This window comes from Neophocaena asiaeorientalis, unplaced genomic scaffold (assembly GCF_003031525.2).
Source record: "Neophocaena asiaeorientalis asiaeorientalis breed wild unplaced genomic scaffold, Neophocaena_asiaeorientalis_V1.1 scaffold62, whole genome shotgun sequence".
Classification (NCBI taxonomy): Eukaryota; Metazoa; Chordata; class Mammalia; order Artiodactyla; family Phocoenidae; genus Neophocaena; species Neophocaena asiaeorientalis.
The window spans coordinates 7235484-7251344 of record NW_020175191.1 but is presented as its reverse complement, the minus strand read 5'-3'; the positions used below and the strand labels follow the sequence as shown (position 1 = coordinate 7251344).

At 45.9% G+C, this 15861-nt stretch overlaps 1 protein-coding gene across 1 annotated transcript; it reads right to left on the bottom strand.

Annotated features, from left to right (window-relative positions):
- Positions 1 to 2144: 2144 nt before the first annotated feature.
- Positions 2145 to 9573, bottom strand: LOC112413050 (3 beta-hydroxysteroid dehydrogenase/Delta 5-->4-isomerase). The gene is made up of 4 exons (XM_024764895.1): positions 9522 to 9573; positions 9166 to 9397; positions 5354 to 5518; positions 2145 to 3023 (listed from the first exon to the last, which is right to left on the bottom strand). The coding sequence occupies exons 2-4, from the start codon at positions 9308 to 9310 to the stop codon at positions 2212 to 2214; spliced, it is 1122 nt and encodes a 373-aa protein (XP_024620663.1). The 5' UTR covers positions 9311 to 9397; positions 9522 to 9573; the 3' UTR covers positions 2145 to 2211.
- Between the last annotated feature and the right edge of the window lie 6288 nt (positions 9574 to 15861).

Below are 15861 nucleotides of genomic sequence, written 5' to 3'. Positions count from 1 at the left end.
GGGGCGGGCGGGGGCTTCCTTCTTCCCTCCGGGCCTCTGCTGCCTCCGTGCGGTGATTCCCTGCATTGCACCTCGGGCCGCTGTGCACGAGCTCGGACCGCCCCGCGCGGTCCATCCTGAGCCCGGTGCCAGTAAGGATGGGGCTTCGGCGGCCAAAAGCTTCCCAGGTCTTTATGCTTATTCAGCTGAGACCAACAGCCGGCCAGATCCCCTCTCCTCTTTCTCCGCTCACACCAACCCCCGCTTGCCCTCTGGTGACAATGCCACTTCCCTTCCCTGGGAGAACAGCCCTGGCGGGTTTATAGCTGTGGGATTTCCCTGGGCTAAAAAACGGACGGAGGGGACTTTGTTCCAGACTCCACCAGCCTCCTTTCCTTCCTTCCCTGTCGGTATAAACATGCGGGTGTGCACCCCTTACCGGGTTGGCGGATGCTGCCTTTCGTGTTCTGTGCGCTGGAGGAAGGCAGGAAGGGAGTGTTTCTTTTCTCCCCTTGTCTCACCCCCTGCGGCCACTCCACCCTGATCCCTGGGTGGCAGATCCTCTGTCTCTTGGGGTTTTGAAGGTGATGGAAACCTGTTCGTTTGGGCCAGAGTGTTTTTCCCCTTTCTCCTTAAGAGTGAATGCTTACACTAGCTCCTTTGCGGTAATCAAATTCAACCGAATTCATAATCCGTAAATTCCCTGGGTAAGAAAGAGGCCATCTGGGTGCTGGTCGTGACTCTTGTTGTGTCCGTGGTTCATAAAGATAGGCAACACCCTGGTCTAGAAGGAGAGAGCTCCCCACTCCTGGCACTGAGCCCCACGCCACCCCCTCACCTGCTTCAGGTCACGTGGTCCTTGTTGGCCTGGCAGTGTTGCTTTTGACTGTGGGTCCTCCAGTCACTTAACGAATGTGTCATCATTTAAGTCCCCAGACATGTCTCGATTGGCCTCCCTTCCTTAGGGGCATTGAGAAGGATGAGAAGGCCAGTGATTAGGGGAAGATGGAGGGAGGGGAAAGAGGCTGAAAAGGTGAGGGAAGAGAGCAAGCAGTGTGAGGGAGAGTTTGCATCTGTCCCCTTGACTTTACTAGGAAGCCGTGGTGCGGCTTCATTGTGTGATTTGAAAGGTTGGAATATGGGCTTATGAGTTGCCAGGGTCACCAACACACATATATCCAAGTGTGTTCTAGGGACCTTCAAGGACACTGGCATTGGCAGTGGAGGCTGGCTGCACCTCTGCTTCTCCCTCTCCTCCCAGCTGACAAGGGTATGAAAACCTCCCAGATTCCCCCAAGGGGCTGTCCTTGGTCCTAGGGTGTCTCCTGCACAGGACCGGGCAAGAAGTAGGTGACCCAAGGGAGCTGGGCTCTCCCAAGGATCCGTACCCCATGTCCAGTGCTGTGATGCACCCCCGACAAACCATCCACCACCCCGTCCCCGTTTTGCTATAAATTTTAAGCAGTTCAGGCTGCACAATTCAGCGGACGGATAAGGGCTTTCAAGTCAGTCCATCTGGATTAAACGTCCCGGTCTCATAGCAGTTAGTGTGACTGTGAACGAGTTTCCTTATTCATCAAAAGGAATAGTCATCCCTACCTCGTAGGTTTCTGGTGAGGGTTAAATAAGTGATATATGTCAGTCATCTAATACATGCCTGAAACGTAGTAAGTGCTTAGTCAATCCTAGGTTCCCCCTCCCGACACTTCTGCTCACCCCAGTCCCGAGCTACTTTTCTAAATAGGAGATGGTGATTGGGCGGGGTGGGGAATAAAAAGGCATGCAATCACGTAAACCACAACTTCCTCCAGATTAGTCATTAAAACGTTTATTACGTTCATTGAGCTGTGTGAAGGAATATGAACTTTTAAAAGAAAAGAAAGGCTTTTGCATTTAACAAAGGAAATGGAACTAACAGGCAAAACTCTAAGTTAAAAGAAGCCCAAATAGCTCAGAATCGGCAACTGAGATGGTGACACCAGCAGCTGCAGCAAATCACCTTGTCTGGCCGCGTCCCCTGGAGGGAGGGTCGGGCACAAAGTTTCCCGTTGGGCCAGTGACAGGGAAAGGTTTCTGGTGGAGGGAGGAAGACAGTAACATGATCACCTTATAAAAGGGAAGCAGGAGGACCTGGGCTTGTGTCTGTGTGGTTTGCCGTATGAAGCCGGAAGGGGAGAGCGTGACAGACATCTCCTAACTATACCCACATCCACATCGTTGTCACCCCCCAGATCAGTGAGTCTTTGTTTTCAGGGTCTCCTTGTGCTGTTTCACCAGGGAGCCGACCCACTCCTTGGTTTTCTGCTTGGCTTCCTCCCAGGTGAAGAGGGGCTCATACCCCAGCTCTCGCTGAGCTTTCTTATAGGAGAAGGTGAACACACTATTTGACAGGGTTACCAGGTGGCAGTTGAAGGGGGGTCGATATTTGTAAATTGGACTGAGCAAGAAGCTCACTATCTCCAGCAGGAAGGCAAGCCAATACTTCAGAGAAACAGGGAGGCTCATCCCGGAATCCAAGCAGAGGCCCCATTCTTTGCCCAAAGTGTAATTGAGGTCATCATAGCTCTGGTGAGGTGTGCCGTCTGAGATGTAGTAGAACTGTCCTTGGATGGTTGGGGCCTTTTGGGGGTCCCGCAGGGCCCTCAAGGCCAGAATGTGGGCCCAGGCCACGTTGCCAACATAGACTGGGTTGACTCTGGAGAACTTGCAGTGATTTGACAGGATTCCATTGTTCTTCAGGGCACTGTCCACGTGGGCAAAAAGTAACGGGCTCCCCTCCCCATAGATGTACATGGGCCTTAAGGCACAAGTGTACAAGGTGCCGCCATTTTTAAGAGCCCACCCATTAGCTCCCAGCACAGCCTTCTCGGCAAGCTTTTTGCTGTATGGGTACGGAGAGGACCATGCCGTTTCAAGATGCTCTTCTTCGTGGCCGTCCTGGATGATCTCCCTGTAGGAGTTGGGCCCAGCCACCTCTATGGTGCTGGTATGGATGAAGACTGGCACACTAGCCTGGACACAGGTCTCCAACAGGAGCTGGGTACCTGCCCACGGGGAGCACACCGTCAGTGTCGGGAAAGAGTCCAGAGCCAGCCATGCCATGGACCATGTCTGCCCCTAACCCTCAAGGGAGGTGGCTACTGCAAATGAGGAGTGCATTCTGGTGTGTTTCTGGCTGAGGTCAGATTATGCTAAAGCCACAGGACGAAAGCAGAAATGAAAAGAGGCCAAGATTTGGATTCTGGAGAGCCAGCATTTCTAGGCTTTTGGATTTCATGGACCAGTATACATACTTCTAATTTCAGAAAAGGACAACGAGTTGCCACTTTATATTTTGCGGAGTAAAAAGATTTAAAACTGATCATTTATCATCTCTACCATCTCATTAAAGATAGGCTATTTTAACTTAAAAAATTAGGAGGTCATACTCTTATAAGGACAGCTCTGGTCCTTAGGCAAAAGAGGACAGCTGAAGGATTCACATCACACACACACACACACACAGAGTTGTATATAGGTAATATATACTCTTAAGTACACATTGAATTGTTCGTATTTTTCTCCTTTTTTTCTTTGAAGACCAATAAAAACTTGTCACAAGGACTTTCTTTTGAGTCATTGAGCAAATGATTGGTGGGTTCTGGGGAGAAGCTGGAGATCCAGACTCTGTTTCTGATTGTGTGTTTCCTACAAAGGCCACTGCTAATTGTGGCTGTGGCTTGTTTACCCAGGTATGAAAAGTCGGGGTGGCAAAGCTTCCTTTTGCTTAACTTTCTGGAGCTAGCACTGGCCTTGTGTGTTGAGCCGGAGGATGAAGCAGAAAGGAGTGCACCCTCTGCTGGTAATATCTATCATGGGAGGATCTTGCAGAATCCCTTTATCTGGGTAGAATTTTAGCTCATGGAGGTCACCCAGAGGGCCTTCCTTACAAGAAGGAAGCAATTTCCTGGGCAAAGCATCATTTTTGGGTGGTATTTTAAAAAATCCTTTTTAAGGTCTTTGTGCAATTTGCTTTTCAGGAGAGACAGCCTCCTTTTGAAAAAATTCAATCTAGAAGCAGAGAAAATTCGGAGCTAATTTACCTGCAGAGGGAGAAATGGCCATGATTGTGAAGTATTTTCTAAACCTGTCAGTGATGCTAGTTTTAGTCAATGGAGGCCTCTAACACTTCTCAGGGATTTCAAATCCCCTGTTGTTGGGAGCCGTGGAGAGTAGAAATTATGAGAGGGGGGCCGAAAACTCAAGTCTGGTTAATCTTAGCACCCTCCTGGCAATATGGGGGTGACCGGGGGTGTGGCTAAGTTGAAACTAGAAATGGTCTTTTTTGAAACAGTGCAATTTTAGGCTGGAGATGCAAAAACAATGAGTTGCTTTAGAAAAGGAGTGTCTGAGTAGACTAACTCTGGCGGGCAGGGCGTGGAAGGCAGATGATCTGGGGTGCTGTGGTCCTAGAGAGATTGGCCTCCAGGGGTCAGAGGGAGGATACTACACAGCAAGCTAATAAGGGATTTAAGCTAATCCCTTGAGTGACCGTGTCTAGATTTAAAGTAAATTGGAAAGCCACAGTTCAGAAAGAGCCACCAAGCACTCATGGGATGAGGATCTAAAGAGGGTGTACTTTGGGCACCTGGCTAGGAGCTACTCTTCAGTAATAGATCTGGTAGTGAGCTGAAGAGATGGTATTATGGATAATGGGAAATTATTCTTGTTAAGAAAATATTACAGGAAGACAAGTGCTGGCTAATTCTGTACTGCCAGACCACTGTGAACCAGCTTTGCTAGTTCTCTTATGAGGAATCCTTCTGGGGGGTGGCATTCTCTTTACCCTTATTATCCTTCCTTTGCAGAAGTCCTGCCCGAAGGAAACCAGCCCAGAGCTGTGGCCCGTCACTCCTAACTGACTTGGGGGTACCTCATACCACAGAGCTCTTAGTTCTTGGCTGTATGGTGACCCTCAACTTAGAGCCACACAGAAAAGCTAGCATGATGACCAAGGAAGCATTTGTAAGGTCTGGTTCCAGCCCAGTGGAGACAGGAGGTGGTTGGATAGCAAGAGTTTGAGGTCGGAGCTGAGTCAACACTTGATTGGACCAGCAGAAGGGTTTTCCTGGCCTTTGGACTCACACAGGCGTGGGTTTAAATTCTAGCCCTTTCACTCCTCCCCAGAGGGCCTTGGACAAGTCCCTTGGCCTGTCTCAGCCCTAGTTTCCTCATCAGAAATACGGAGGACGATGGCCTTGAATCTCTGTTGGTGGCGATGAGGAAAAATACTTGGTGCCCACCCAGCAGGTGTCTACCAGCCTCCTCTTCACTTATCCCAGCTTCTGACTCTCACCTGCCCACTTCCCTTCAGCTCCTCCCCAGGATCCTGTACCTCTCACATTGACATTCATGATGGTCTCTCGCTGAACGGCGTTCATAACATCGATGACAGAGGCGGTGTGGATGACCACCGAGGCACCCTGGCAGGCTTCCTTCAGGCACTGCTCATCCAGGATGTCTCCTTCCAGCAAGGTCAGCCTGATCTTGCTCTGGAGCTCTGTGTGAACAGGAGTCAGGTCACTGGAAGGCTTTCTGGATCTGGAAGATTCCTGATGACCCAGGTCTTTAAGGACAGGTAGATTGGGGGGAATGAGGAGTGGGGAGGGGTGAACATCCCATGGAAGGACCAATTAAACAAGGGCACAGAAATTAGAATGTGTAGCATTTCTTGGGAGAGAGCAAACATCTCTTTCCGTCCCATCTCATTCTAAAAAAAGAGAGTTTGAGCAGTGAGGGGTCAAGAGTGCCTGGAACACAAAATTGTTAAAGAGACTCATGGGGATTTTATAAAATTCATTAAGGAGAGAATTTGCATTTAATTCGGTAGGGAATGGGGAATCCGGTATAGGTTTGGAATTAAAGGAGAAATGTAAACAGAGTTGTGCTGTAGGAAGCGAACCCTGGCTGCAGTATTATAACGTGGATCGGTCTAGTGGATATAAGAGAAAGCAGGGTGATTGAGGGATTAATTACACCGTCTGAACCACAGTTCACATGGGGAAGACTGGAACCGGGGATCCAGGAGTGGGAGACGAGAAGGGGAGAGGTACAAAAGGTTCAACTTTCAGACCTTACCTTGCCAGGTCCTGGTTCTTACTGGTGATGGGCTGGGAGGAAGAGTCAAAGGCAGCCTGAGTTTTTCCCACTTGAGTGATCAGAAGGATAGTGGCGCTTATTAACAGGAATTTAGGGTGGGCCCGAAGGATGGATTTAACTGAAAGAGCTCTTATTAGATATCATCAAAAGCAGATATCAATGCTGAAAATGAGCCAGCCACCGAGGGACTAACATTCCGGCCATCTAGCCAAGGGTTGCAGAGACAACATCAGCGTCTCTGGCTCCTCTGAAGCCCGCGGGAAGTGGAGCTACTGTGCACTACGGGTAACATCATCACCTCAGATGAACCCACGACATAAACGCCACGCTACATACAGTTTGGATAAATACCCCGCACTTATTTTGTGCTTTTTATTTTGCACACGACCTTCAGCTTTCTGATTTCCTTTCACAGCTGTCTCATGAGATAGGGATTCTGATTTCCACTTTACAGGCGAGGAAACCGAGGCTCAGAGAGGGTGAGGAAACGTCCAAGTCACACTTCTCGCTTGCAGGACGTCAATTTAGATGAAATTGGCAATGGACGGCAGAGAACAGTGAGAGAGAAACTCAGAGTGAAAAGTTCAGGGCTGCAGAATTTCCTCCTGGGGTTACAACTTGGAAGAACCTTAAGCCTGCTCTCCTTAAGCCTCTGCAAAATTAGCTCCGCCCCAATGCTTCCACTCCAAAAAGGCCACGAAGTGAGAGAAAGGCAGAGGAATTAGCCGCAGAGTGGAATTTTCTGATTGTGTCCGCACGTCTGCCCTGCCCCTCCCTTACTTTGCCTCTCTTTCAAGGCTAACTTCAGCAGAGTGGCTCAAAGGAATTGCTATGTCCTGAAGCCCAAGGCCAAGGGAGGAAAGACCTCTTACCCATTAGTATGCAGGGCCGCAGAGAGAACAGCAGAGGGCGCTGTGTATGCCTCGGCGGTGGAGCCCTAGCTTCCTTCCTCCAAGGCTCTGCGGGACTTGGCCAGTGTTTTGCATAGACTGAATATGCAGTCGCTTACGTGGTGTGAACTGGATTGGAGGGAGGCCCAGAGAGAAGCTACTAGACAAACTAGTGGTTAAGAGTACAGACGCTGCAGCCAGACCGCCTGGGTTCAAATCCAGCTTTGCCATTTTCCAGGTGGGGGACCTTGAACAAGTTAATGAACCTCTGCAACGTCTGCATATTTGTGTCCCCTCAAATCCATTTGTTGAAATCCTAATGCCAATGTGATGGTGTTAGGAGTTGGGGGGATCTCTGGGTGGTGATTAGGTCATGAGGGTAGAGCCCTCACGAATGGGATTAGTGTTCTTATAGAAGAGACCCCAGAGACATCCCTCGCCCCTTCCACCATGTGAGAAGGTGTAGGCTATGAACCCCGGAAGAGAGCTCTCACCAGGACTTGACCCTGCCTTGATTTTGGACTTCCAGACTCCAGAACTGTGAGCAGTACATTTCTGATTTTAAGCTACCCAGCCTGTGGTATTTTGTTGCAGCAGCCTGAATGGACTGGATTCTTCTGTGCTTGTATTCTCATCTTTAAAGAAAGGAGGACACTGTTACCCATCCCAGAGGATTGTGATGAGGAACAAATGCGTTGACACACGTGAAACACTTAGCGCAGTGCCTGGCACAGAAAGAACACCGTGAGCGGTCTCTGTTATTATCCTGACAGAGGCCCCTGCCCACCCATGACAGCGCCTGACTTATTCACACTGGGGAGATGTTCCTCTTAGGTTGAGCATCGCCCTCTCTGGGCATAAGTTGTCAGACTGCCAATATTGCTGAGATGTAGGGATTACAAACGGTTGATGTTGTTCAGTTGTGAATTAAAAAAAAAAAAAAATCAGAGACGCTGTTGAAGCAGAGGATAGAGGAAATAGGATGTTTGCAGAGGTCAGGGGAGAGGAAAGGAGAACAGAGCGATGGGCAGGGTCCAGGAGAGCGGGCTGGGGAGGGGAGGCTTTGTGTGGGGAGAGGGGTCCTCTGGGCAGCCAGGACCTGCATGTAGACGGCCAGTCCACTGGGGCTGGGGAGGAGGACGGCGAATTGGTTTGGGGGCGCATAAGGGGGAAATGGCAGAAACTGAATATTCACTTTGCCAAGAGTCAGCCCTAGGGCCGTGTGATTGGAGTTCTAGTCTAAGCTCTGCTACCCATTAATCTGGGTAGCAAGTCACTTTACCTTTGTGGACCTCAATTTCCTCATTGTCCGGATGGGTGTTACCCCTCTCCTACCTTCCTCACAGGGTTATTTTGAGGATCTGGGGGGGGGGCGAAACAGGTTGGAAAATACACTATAAATCAAGCTTTTGCATTGGCACCATGGGCAGCAATCTGGAAAGAGAGACGTGAGGTGCTTCAGCAGATCCTGCAGTCACTTCCTTGTGGTGATGAGGAGAGAGGCGAATGATAAAAAGAGATGTACAGGGAATCCACGCGAGGTGCGTCCGTGCTCATGCCGCCTCTTGTTCTGTTTCTGGCTTCCTTGCTGCAGGCCTGTGCATGCTCTGCACTCCCCTCTCTCCTGCTCCGTCTCGAATTCTCTCTCTCTCTCTCTCTCACACACACACACTCACACACACTCGCTTCACCTTCTCTTCCTTCTATTTCACCTTCACTGGAGATGCTCAGTGAAGCCACAGAAAGACCAGAGCAATCAAGAGGGGCGGGGACCCGCTGGTGGGGTCTCCAGGTTAATGGCACTTGCTCGCCCTTTGCAGATGGTACATAGCAAGTGACAAGTCAAAAATCATCAGGACATTGAAGACTTGTTGACAAGGGAGAAAACTGAAACATGATTTTCTGGATGAGAAGAGCAGAGGCTGAAGTGGCTGGTCTACAGCCACCCTCTCTAATCCTGGGTCAGGACCAGAATCATCTCCTGACACCATCTGTGATTACACCGTGGTATTACTCCATCTGTAATCTCCTTTCTGATAACATGGGATTAGCCTTGATTTGACTACAACTCTCCTTAAATTGCTAGACAAGAACCCCCTCCCCACACCTATGCAGGGTTTAAAATGGAGCTACACACCCACGACTCAAGTTCACTTACTAGAAAATTCCTCCCGAACTTCTGGTCTGAAGACTTTGTCCAGCACCCGGATCTCCTGCAGCTCCTTCTCCTCTGCCAACAAGTGGACGATCCTCTGACCCAGAAACCCTCCTCCTCCTGTCACAAGGCAGCTCCACCCTGCCATGGCCAAACCTGGGCACCAAGAAACACTTGCCAGGAACCAGAAAACACTGGGGAGTAGTTTGGATGAGAGGTTGACACAGGAGAGAGCCTGAAAGAAATGTCAAGTGATTACATGCTCATAAAAACCCACTGTGTTCCTTCTACTCCATTTTTGCAAAAATCCCATGCACCCCCTCCCAGGAGTAGCTGAAAGAAAATGAAAAAGCTCTAACCTGTTAGATTGTTGCAAGCCAGATGAGAGAGCAGGGGTTCTGGTCTCCTTATCTCCCAAAGACAGGACTGGAGGGAGCTTTATGTGCTGTTGCCTCTGACTCAGCCCACTTCACCTTGAACACTTACTCCATACTCATTGCTCACCCCTGGTCACTTCATCAAAAAGTGGTGAACTTTTAACTTGTATCTCTCATTCCTCCAAAGCACAAGAAGAGAAAGCAAGCTTCAAGGCCACAGTGTGATAAAGATTCTTGGTTCTACCCTCAACAGGACTCGTGGAGGTCAGTGTCCACTGTCTGGGATCCACGGTCTGTAAACTTAAGCTAGACCGGGAGAAATCTCCCAGCACAGTGTGAATCGATGCCTTGTGCAGTAAATACATCTGGGCGGGGCGGGGTGGGGTGGGGCGGTGGAGGGTGCCTTCACTATGGAAGGCAATTTCCTTTCACACCCAATATATCTGGAGCCTCAATTTCGACTTGCCCCTGGAGAGCTCTGGGTTTCTGGAGGAAGAGCACCATTGAAGGGAAGCTATCTGGTGATAACCACCTAGTTCTAGGACCTATACAACGAGAGTAGGTGTATGGCTGTTAGCTTAACTAGCACCATCTTGGTCCCTTACAGTTTTTCCTGTCCTTTCACTGACCCTACTCAGAACTGTGTAGTGAATTACTTCTCTGTTGTCAAGGGCTTTGTAATAGATATTAATAGATTTTGTTTTAATAACTATTAGAGCCAGGTGGCCTCTATGCTCTGTTAGTCCCCAAACAATGATGAAAACCTTTGCTGATGTATTCTCCGTGCCCATGAGACTAGTTACCCCTTCATAAATATTAATGTAGGAATGCACGTCCTGCTTCCAAGTGCTGACCCTCATGCCCTAGGCAAGTTATAAAGTTGTCCTGATAGCCCTCAGCAGTGCTGAGTGCAGCTGTGAATGCCTCTGGATCATTGTTTACCAAACCCTACTCTGTAAGTTACAATCTAATAAACTGATCCATTGATTACATGGAGCTGCCTGCTTCATTTTTCCTTCTCAAGATGTCTTCTCAGTTGGATGGGCACTTTTTCTTCCCTCTGTCCTCCAACAGTAGAGATCTGTAGCTGTGGGCCACCGTAGCTTTTATTAGGAATGTTTGCACTCACCCCAGATTTTGGCTGCAAAACCACTCTCAGTAGATTCTTGAACTGAAGATGCCCGTATGCTTCAGAAGCCTGTGCCCAGAGATGCCCAAATACCACCGCCATAAGCTTCGCAAGATACTGTCAAAAAATTGAGGTGTAATTTACGTGTGTTAAAATATCTACATCTTAAATGTTAGTTCAATGAACCGTTACAATTATGTACACCGATGTAATAAACCACCCACAACAAAATATACATTTTCTTCCCTGCAGAAAACTCTTTCCTACCCCTTTCCAGTCAATTCCCATCCTTCCAATCTACCCCAGAAACAACGACACTCCGATATTTAGTGGATAGATACTCTCCTAATTTTTCTTCTAAATTTATGGTTCTGGGTATATATTTAAATATAGAATCCATTTAAAATTAACTTTTGTACACTGAATACAGAAAAATTCACTATTGTATGCCTTTGCTGTCTATCCATTTGCTTTCACCAGTTTTTTTTTTTGGTTTTAATTATTTGCTTGCTTATATGTACTCGGGGTTTAATTTACACTTCTTTTTCAAGTTTCTTATGGTCGAAGATTGGATACTTGATTTCTTCTTTTTGACAACGTGCATTTGCATTTAGAGCTGCAAATTTCCCTCTAAGCATTGTGTTAGCTGCATCCAAGAGTTTTGATGTATTAGAATTTTGTCATCATTCAGGTAAAAATATGTTTCTAACTTACCTGTGATTTCTTCTTTGATGTGTGAGTTACTCAGGGCATGTTGTTTAATTTCTAAAATTGGGGATTTTTTAGGTATCTTGTTGTTATCAATTTCTAATATAATACTATTGTGGCCAGAGCATATACTCTGTTTGACTTTGATTTTTAGATATTTATTGAAACTTGTTTCGTGGTCCGGCAAAAATGGTCTATCTTGGTGAAATGCCTTATGCTTTTGAAGAGAATTTTTCACGTTTCCCACAGTTGTTGGGAGTAATGCTTTACAAAGAGTGGGTTTGACCCCCTACTCCAGGTCTCTCCCTCTCCCCATGTTATAGACATTCTCCTCTTCCCACTAGGGACCTGACTCCCAATGCCTCAAACACACTTGCTTAGGAAAGGTTGACCCTAGTCACTGAGTTATAGCATCTTGTTCCCTGAAGCTATCAGCACTAACTAAAGGCCCTTGTCTTGCTGAGACCCGTAGAGCCTATCTGAGGCCACTAAAGTGCATCATACAGCTTTGCCTGCTCTAGCAATGCCGTAAGTGAACCATATACATCCCCTGTCCTCTTCGAGGCTGGCGTTTGTACTCATTCCCCCAGCTGCTGGGAATGCTGGAGGCTGGTAGATTTCACCTAGTGTCTCTCTGGGAATTGCCTTCAGCCAAAGAGTCAACAGAACAAGAGTTCAGCGTCTCTGAGTAGAACCAATAAACTCTACAGACAGTGAGAAATAAAATAAAGGGGAAGGCAGATGGGGACCACAACATCACCTTTCTTTTATTTCCAAACATCTTTACTGAGATACAATTTACATGCCATAAAATTAACTTGTTTTAAGTATACAATTCAACTATTTTAAGTAAAATTATGGACTTGTATAACCATCACCATTGTCCTATTTTGGAACATTTCTATCTCCCCCAAAAAATCTCTTGTGCCCATTAGCAGCCACTCCTCATTCCCACTCCCCAGCTCTGGGCAACTTTTATTTATTTATTTTATTTATTTTTATTTATTTATTTTTTTGAGGTATGCGGGCCTCTCACTGTTGTGGCCTCTCCCGTTGCGGAGCACAGGCTCCGGACGTGCAGGCTCAGGGGCCATGGCTCACGGGCCCAGCCGCTCCGCGGCATGTGGAATCTTCCCGGGCTGGGGCACGAACCCGCATCCCCTGCGTCGGCAGGCAGACTCTCAACCACTGTGCCACCAGGGAAGCCCTCCAGCTTTCTTTTGATTTCCATTTGCATGGAATATCTTTTTCTATCCCCTCACTTTCAGTCTGTATGTGTCCTTAGGTCTGAAGTGAGTCTCTTGTAGACAGCGATATGCATCTTGTGTTTGTATCCATTCAGCCAGTCTATGTCTTTTTGTTGGAGCATTTAATCCTTCTACATTTAAGGTAATTATTGATATGTATGTTCTATTACCATTTTCTTAATTGTTATGGGTTTGTTTTTGTAGGTCCTTTCCTTCTCTTGTGTCTCCCACTTAGAGAAGTTCCTTTAGCATTTGCTGTAGACCTGGTTTGGTGGTGCTGAATTCTCTTAGCTTTTGCTTGTCTGTAAAGCTTTTGATTTCTCCGTTGAATCTGAATGAGATCCTTGCTGGGTAGAGTAATCTTGGTTGTAGTTTCTTCCCTTTCATCACCTTAAATATATCGTGCCACTCCCTTCTGGCTTGTGGAGTTTCTGCTGAGAAATCAGCTGTTAACCTTATGGAAGTTCCCTTGTATGTTATTTGTCCTTTTTCCCTTATTGCTTTCAATAATTTTTCTTTGTCTTTAATTTTTGTCAATTTGATTACTATGTGTCTTGGCGTGTTTCTCCTTGGGTTTATCCTGCCTTGGACTCTCTGTGCTTCCTGGACTTGGGTGGCTATTTCCTTTCCCATGTTAGGAAACTTTTTGACTATTATCTCTTCAAATATTTTCTCAGGTCCTCTCTCTCTCTCCTCCTTCTGGGACCCCTATAATGAGAATGCTGTTGTGTATAATGTTGTTCCAGAGGTCTCTTAGGCTGTCTTCATTTCTTTTCATTCTTTTTTCTTTTCTCTTTCTTTTCTTTCTTTCTTTATTCATTATTTTTTTCTTTATTATTTTCATTCTTGTTTATTTTCTTTATTCTTTATCCACGACAGTGAATGCCACCATTCTGTCTTCCAGGTCACTTATCTGTTCTTCTGTCTCAATTATTCTGCTATTGATTCCTTCTAGTGTATTTTTCATTTCAGTTATTGTATTGTTCATCTCTGTTTGTTTGTGCTTTAATTCTTCTAGGTCTTTGTTAAACATTTCTTGCATCTTCTCAATCTTTGCCTCCATTCTTTTTCCAAGGTCCTGGATCATCTTAACTATCATTATTCTGAATTCTTTTTCTGGAAGGTTGCCTATCTCCACTTTATTTAGTTGCTTTTCTGGGGTTTTATCTTGTTCCTTCATGTGGTACAAAGTCCTCTGGCTTTTCATTTTGTCTCTCTTTCTGTGAACGTCTCTCTCCTTTCTTAGGATGTCAATTATCCTTCTTTTTTAAGTGGTTGCCCTAGAGTTTGCAATATACATTTACAATGAATCCAGGTTCACTTTCAAATAACACTATACCATTTCACGGGTAGTGCGAGTATCTTATAATAACAAAATTTCCCTAGTTCCTCCCTCCTGTCTCTTTCATCATTGTTGTCAATCATTTCACTTATACATAGGCATATACATAAATATATACATATATAATTGTTACTTTATTATTTTGAACAGGCTCTTATCTGTTAGGTCAACTGAGAATAAGAAAAATAAGAGTTTTTAACTTCACATATTCCTTCTCTAATGCTCTTTCTTTGTGTAGATCTAAGTTTCTGACCTATACAATTTTCTCTTTCTCTGAGGAGCTTTTTTCAACATTTCTTGCAGCATAGGGTTACTGGTAACAAATGCTCTCAATTTTTATTTGTCTAAGAAAGTCTTTATTTCTCTTCAGTTTAAAAAGGCAATTTCACAGAATACAGAATTCTACGTTGGTGTTCTTTTTTTCTCTCAACACCTTGAATATTTCACTCCACTCTCTTCTTGTTTACGTGGTTTCTGAGAAGGATGTAATTCTTATCTTTGCTCCTCTATAGGCAGTGTGCTTTTTTTTCTCTCTGGTTTCAGTCAAGACTTTTTTTTTAATCTTTGATTTTCTGTAATTTGAATATAATATGCCTGCTTGGTGTTCTCTGACCTTCCTGGAACTGGGGTTTGGTGTCTGACATTAATTTGGGGGAAATCCTTCGTCATTATTTCTTCAAATATTTCTTCTCTTCCTTTCTCTCTTCTTTCTCTCTCTTCTATTCACATTACTCATGTAATACACCTTTTATAGTTGTACCACAATTCAGGGATATTCTGTCCTGGGGTTTTTTCCAATATTTTTTCTCTTTGTTTTTTAGTTTTGGAAGTTACTATTGACATATCTTCAAACTCAGAGATTCTCTCCTCAGCCATGTCCACTCTGCTAAAGAGCCCATTAAAGGCATTCTTTATTTCTGTTACAGTGTTTTTGATCTCCAGCATTTCTTTTTGATTCTTTCTTAGAATTTCCATCTCTCTGTTTACATAACCCATCTGCTTTTGCATGTTGTCTACTTGGCGCATTCGATCATTTAGTGTATGAATCAGAGCTGTTTTAGATTCCTGGCTTGATAAATCCAACATCCCTGCCATATCTGAGTCTGGTTCTGAGGCTTTTTCTGTCTTTTCAAACTGTATTTTTTTGCCTTGTAATTTTTTGTTTAAAGCCAGACACGATGTACTGGGTTAGAAGAACTCTGGTCCATAGGCCTGTAGTGATGTGGTGGAAGGGTGTGTGTTGGGGAAGTGTTCTACAGTCCTATGATTAGTCTTGGTCTTTTGGTGAGCCTGTGCCCCTGGACTGTGAACTTTACTTCTCAATCCCCCCTTCCCCGCTAAAGTGGGACAGGATTGCTAGAGGGGGCAGGAGTTGGGTATTTCCGGTCTCCCAAGTTGGTTGGGCCCTGATAAAACCCTAGTAGGTGAGGGTCTGGTAAAGTGGTTTCTTTTGAGGGCAGGCCTTGTTAAGAACAGCATGCACTGGCGTATATCAACATGGTTATTTTCCCCTCCCCCTGCTAGAAGCTCTAGGGATTTTTTTCTCTGATATTCACTGTGAGAACCTAGTAGAGTTCCTGTAAGTTAAACAAAAGTATTGGGTGGGGGGGTCCTCCTCTGACTGGGTGCCCCCAGAGTTTTTTAACTCTCAGACGTGTCCACACCTAGCCTCCAGCAATTCATCAGCTACAGTTCAGGTTTTCTGATGCCAGGGCTGGTTTTCACTGAGGCTTCTGCTCATAGATTTCTGCTCAGATAAATTGTGATTCTCTGTATCTGCCAGTCTCTCTAGTTTGGGATGGTGGTGGTGTGCCCTGTGACCTCACTTTTCTGAAGGATCTAGAGAAGTTGTTGATTTTTCAGTTTGTTCAACTTGTTACTTGTTGTTGGAATGGA

Bases quoted from the DNA above. Each gene is read 5' to 3' on its own strand.
- LOC112413050 (XM_024764895.1), bottom strand. From the start codon at position 9,310: ATGGCAGGGTGGAGCTGCCTTGTGACAGGAGGAGGAGGGTTTCTGGGT. The intron at 5,519-9,165 runs GTAAGTGAACTT...CTGTTCACACAG, and splicing joins AGTTCGGGAGGAATTTTCTA to AGCTCCAGAGCAAGATCAGG. The intron at 3,024-5,353 runs GTACAGGATCCT...CCCCGTGGGCAG, and splicing joins CATGAATGTCAATGTGAGAG to GTACCCAGCTCCTGTTGGAG.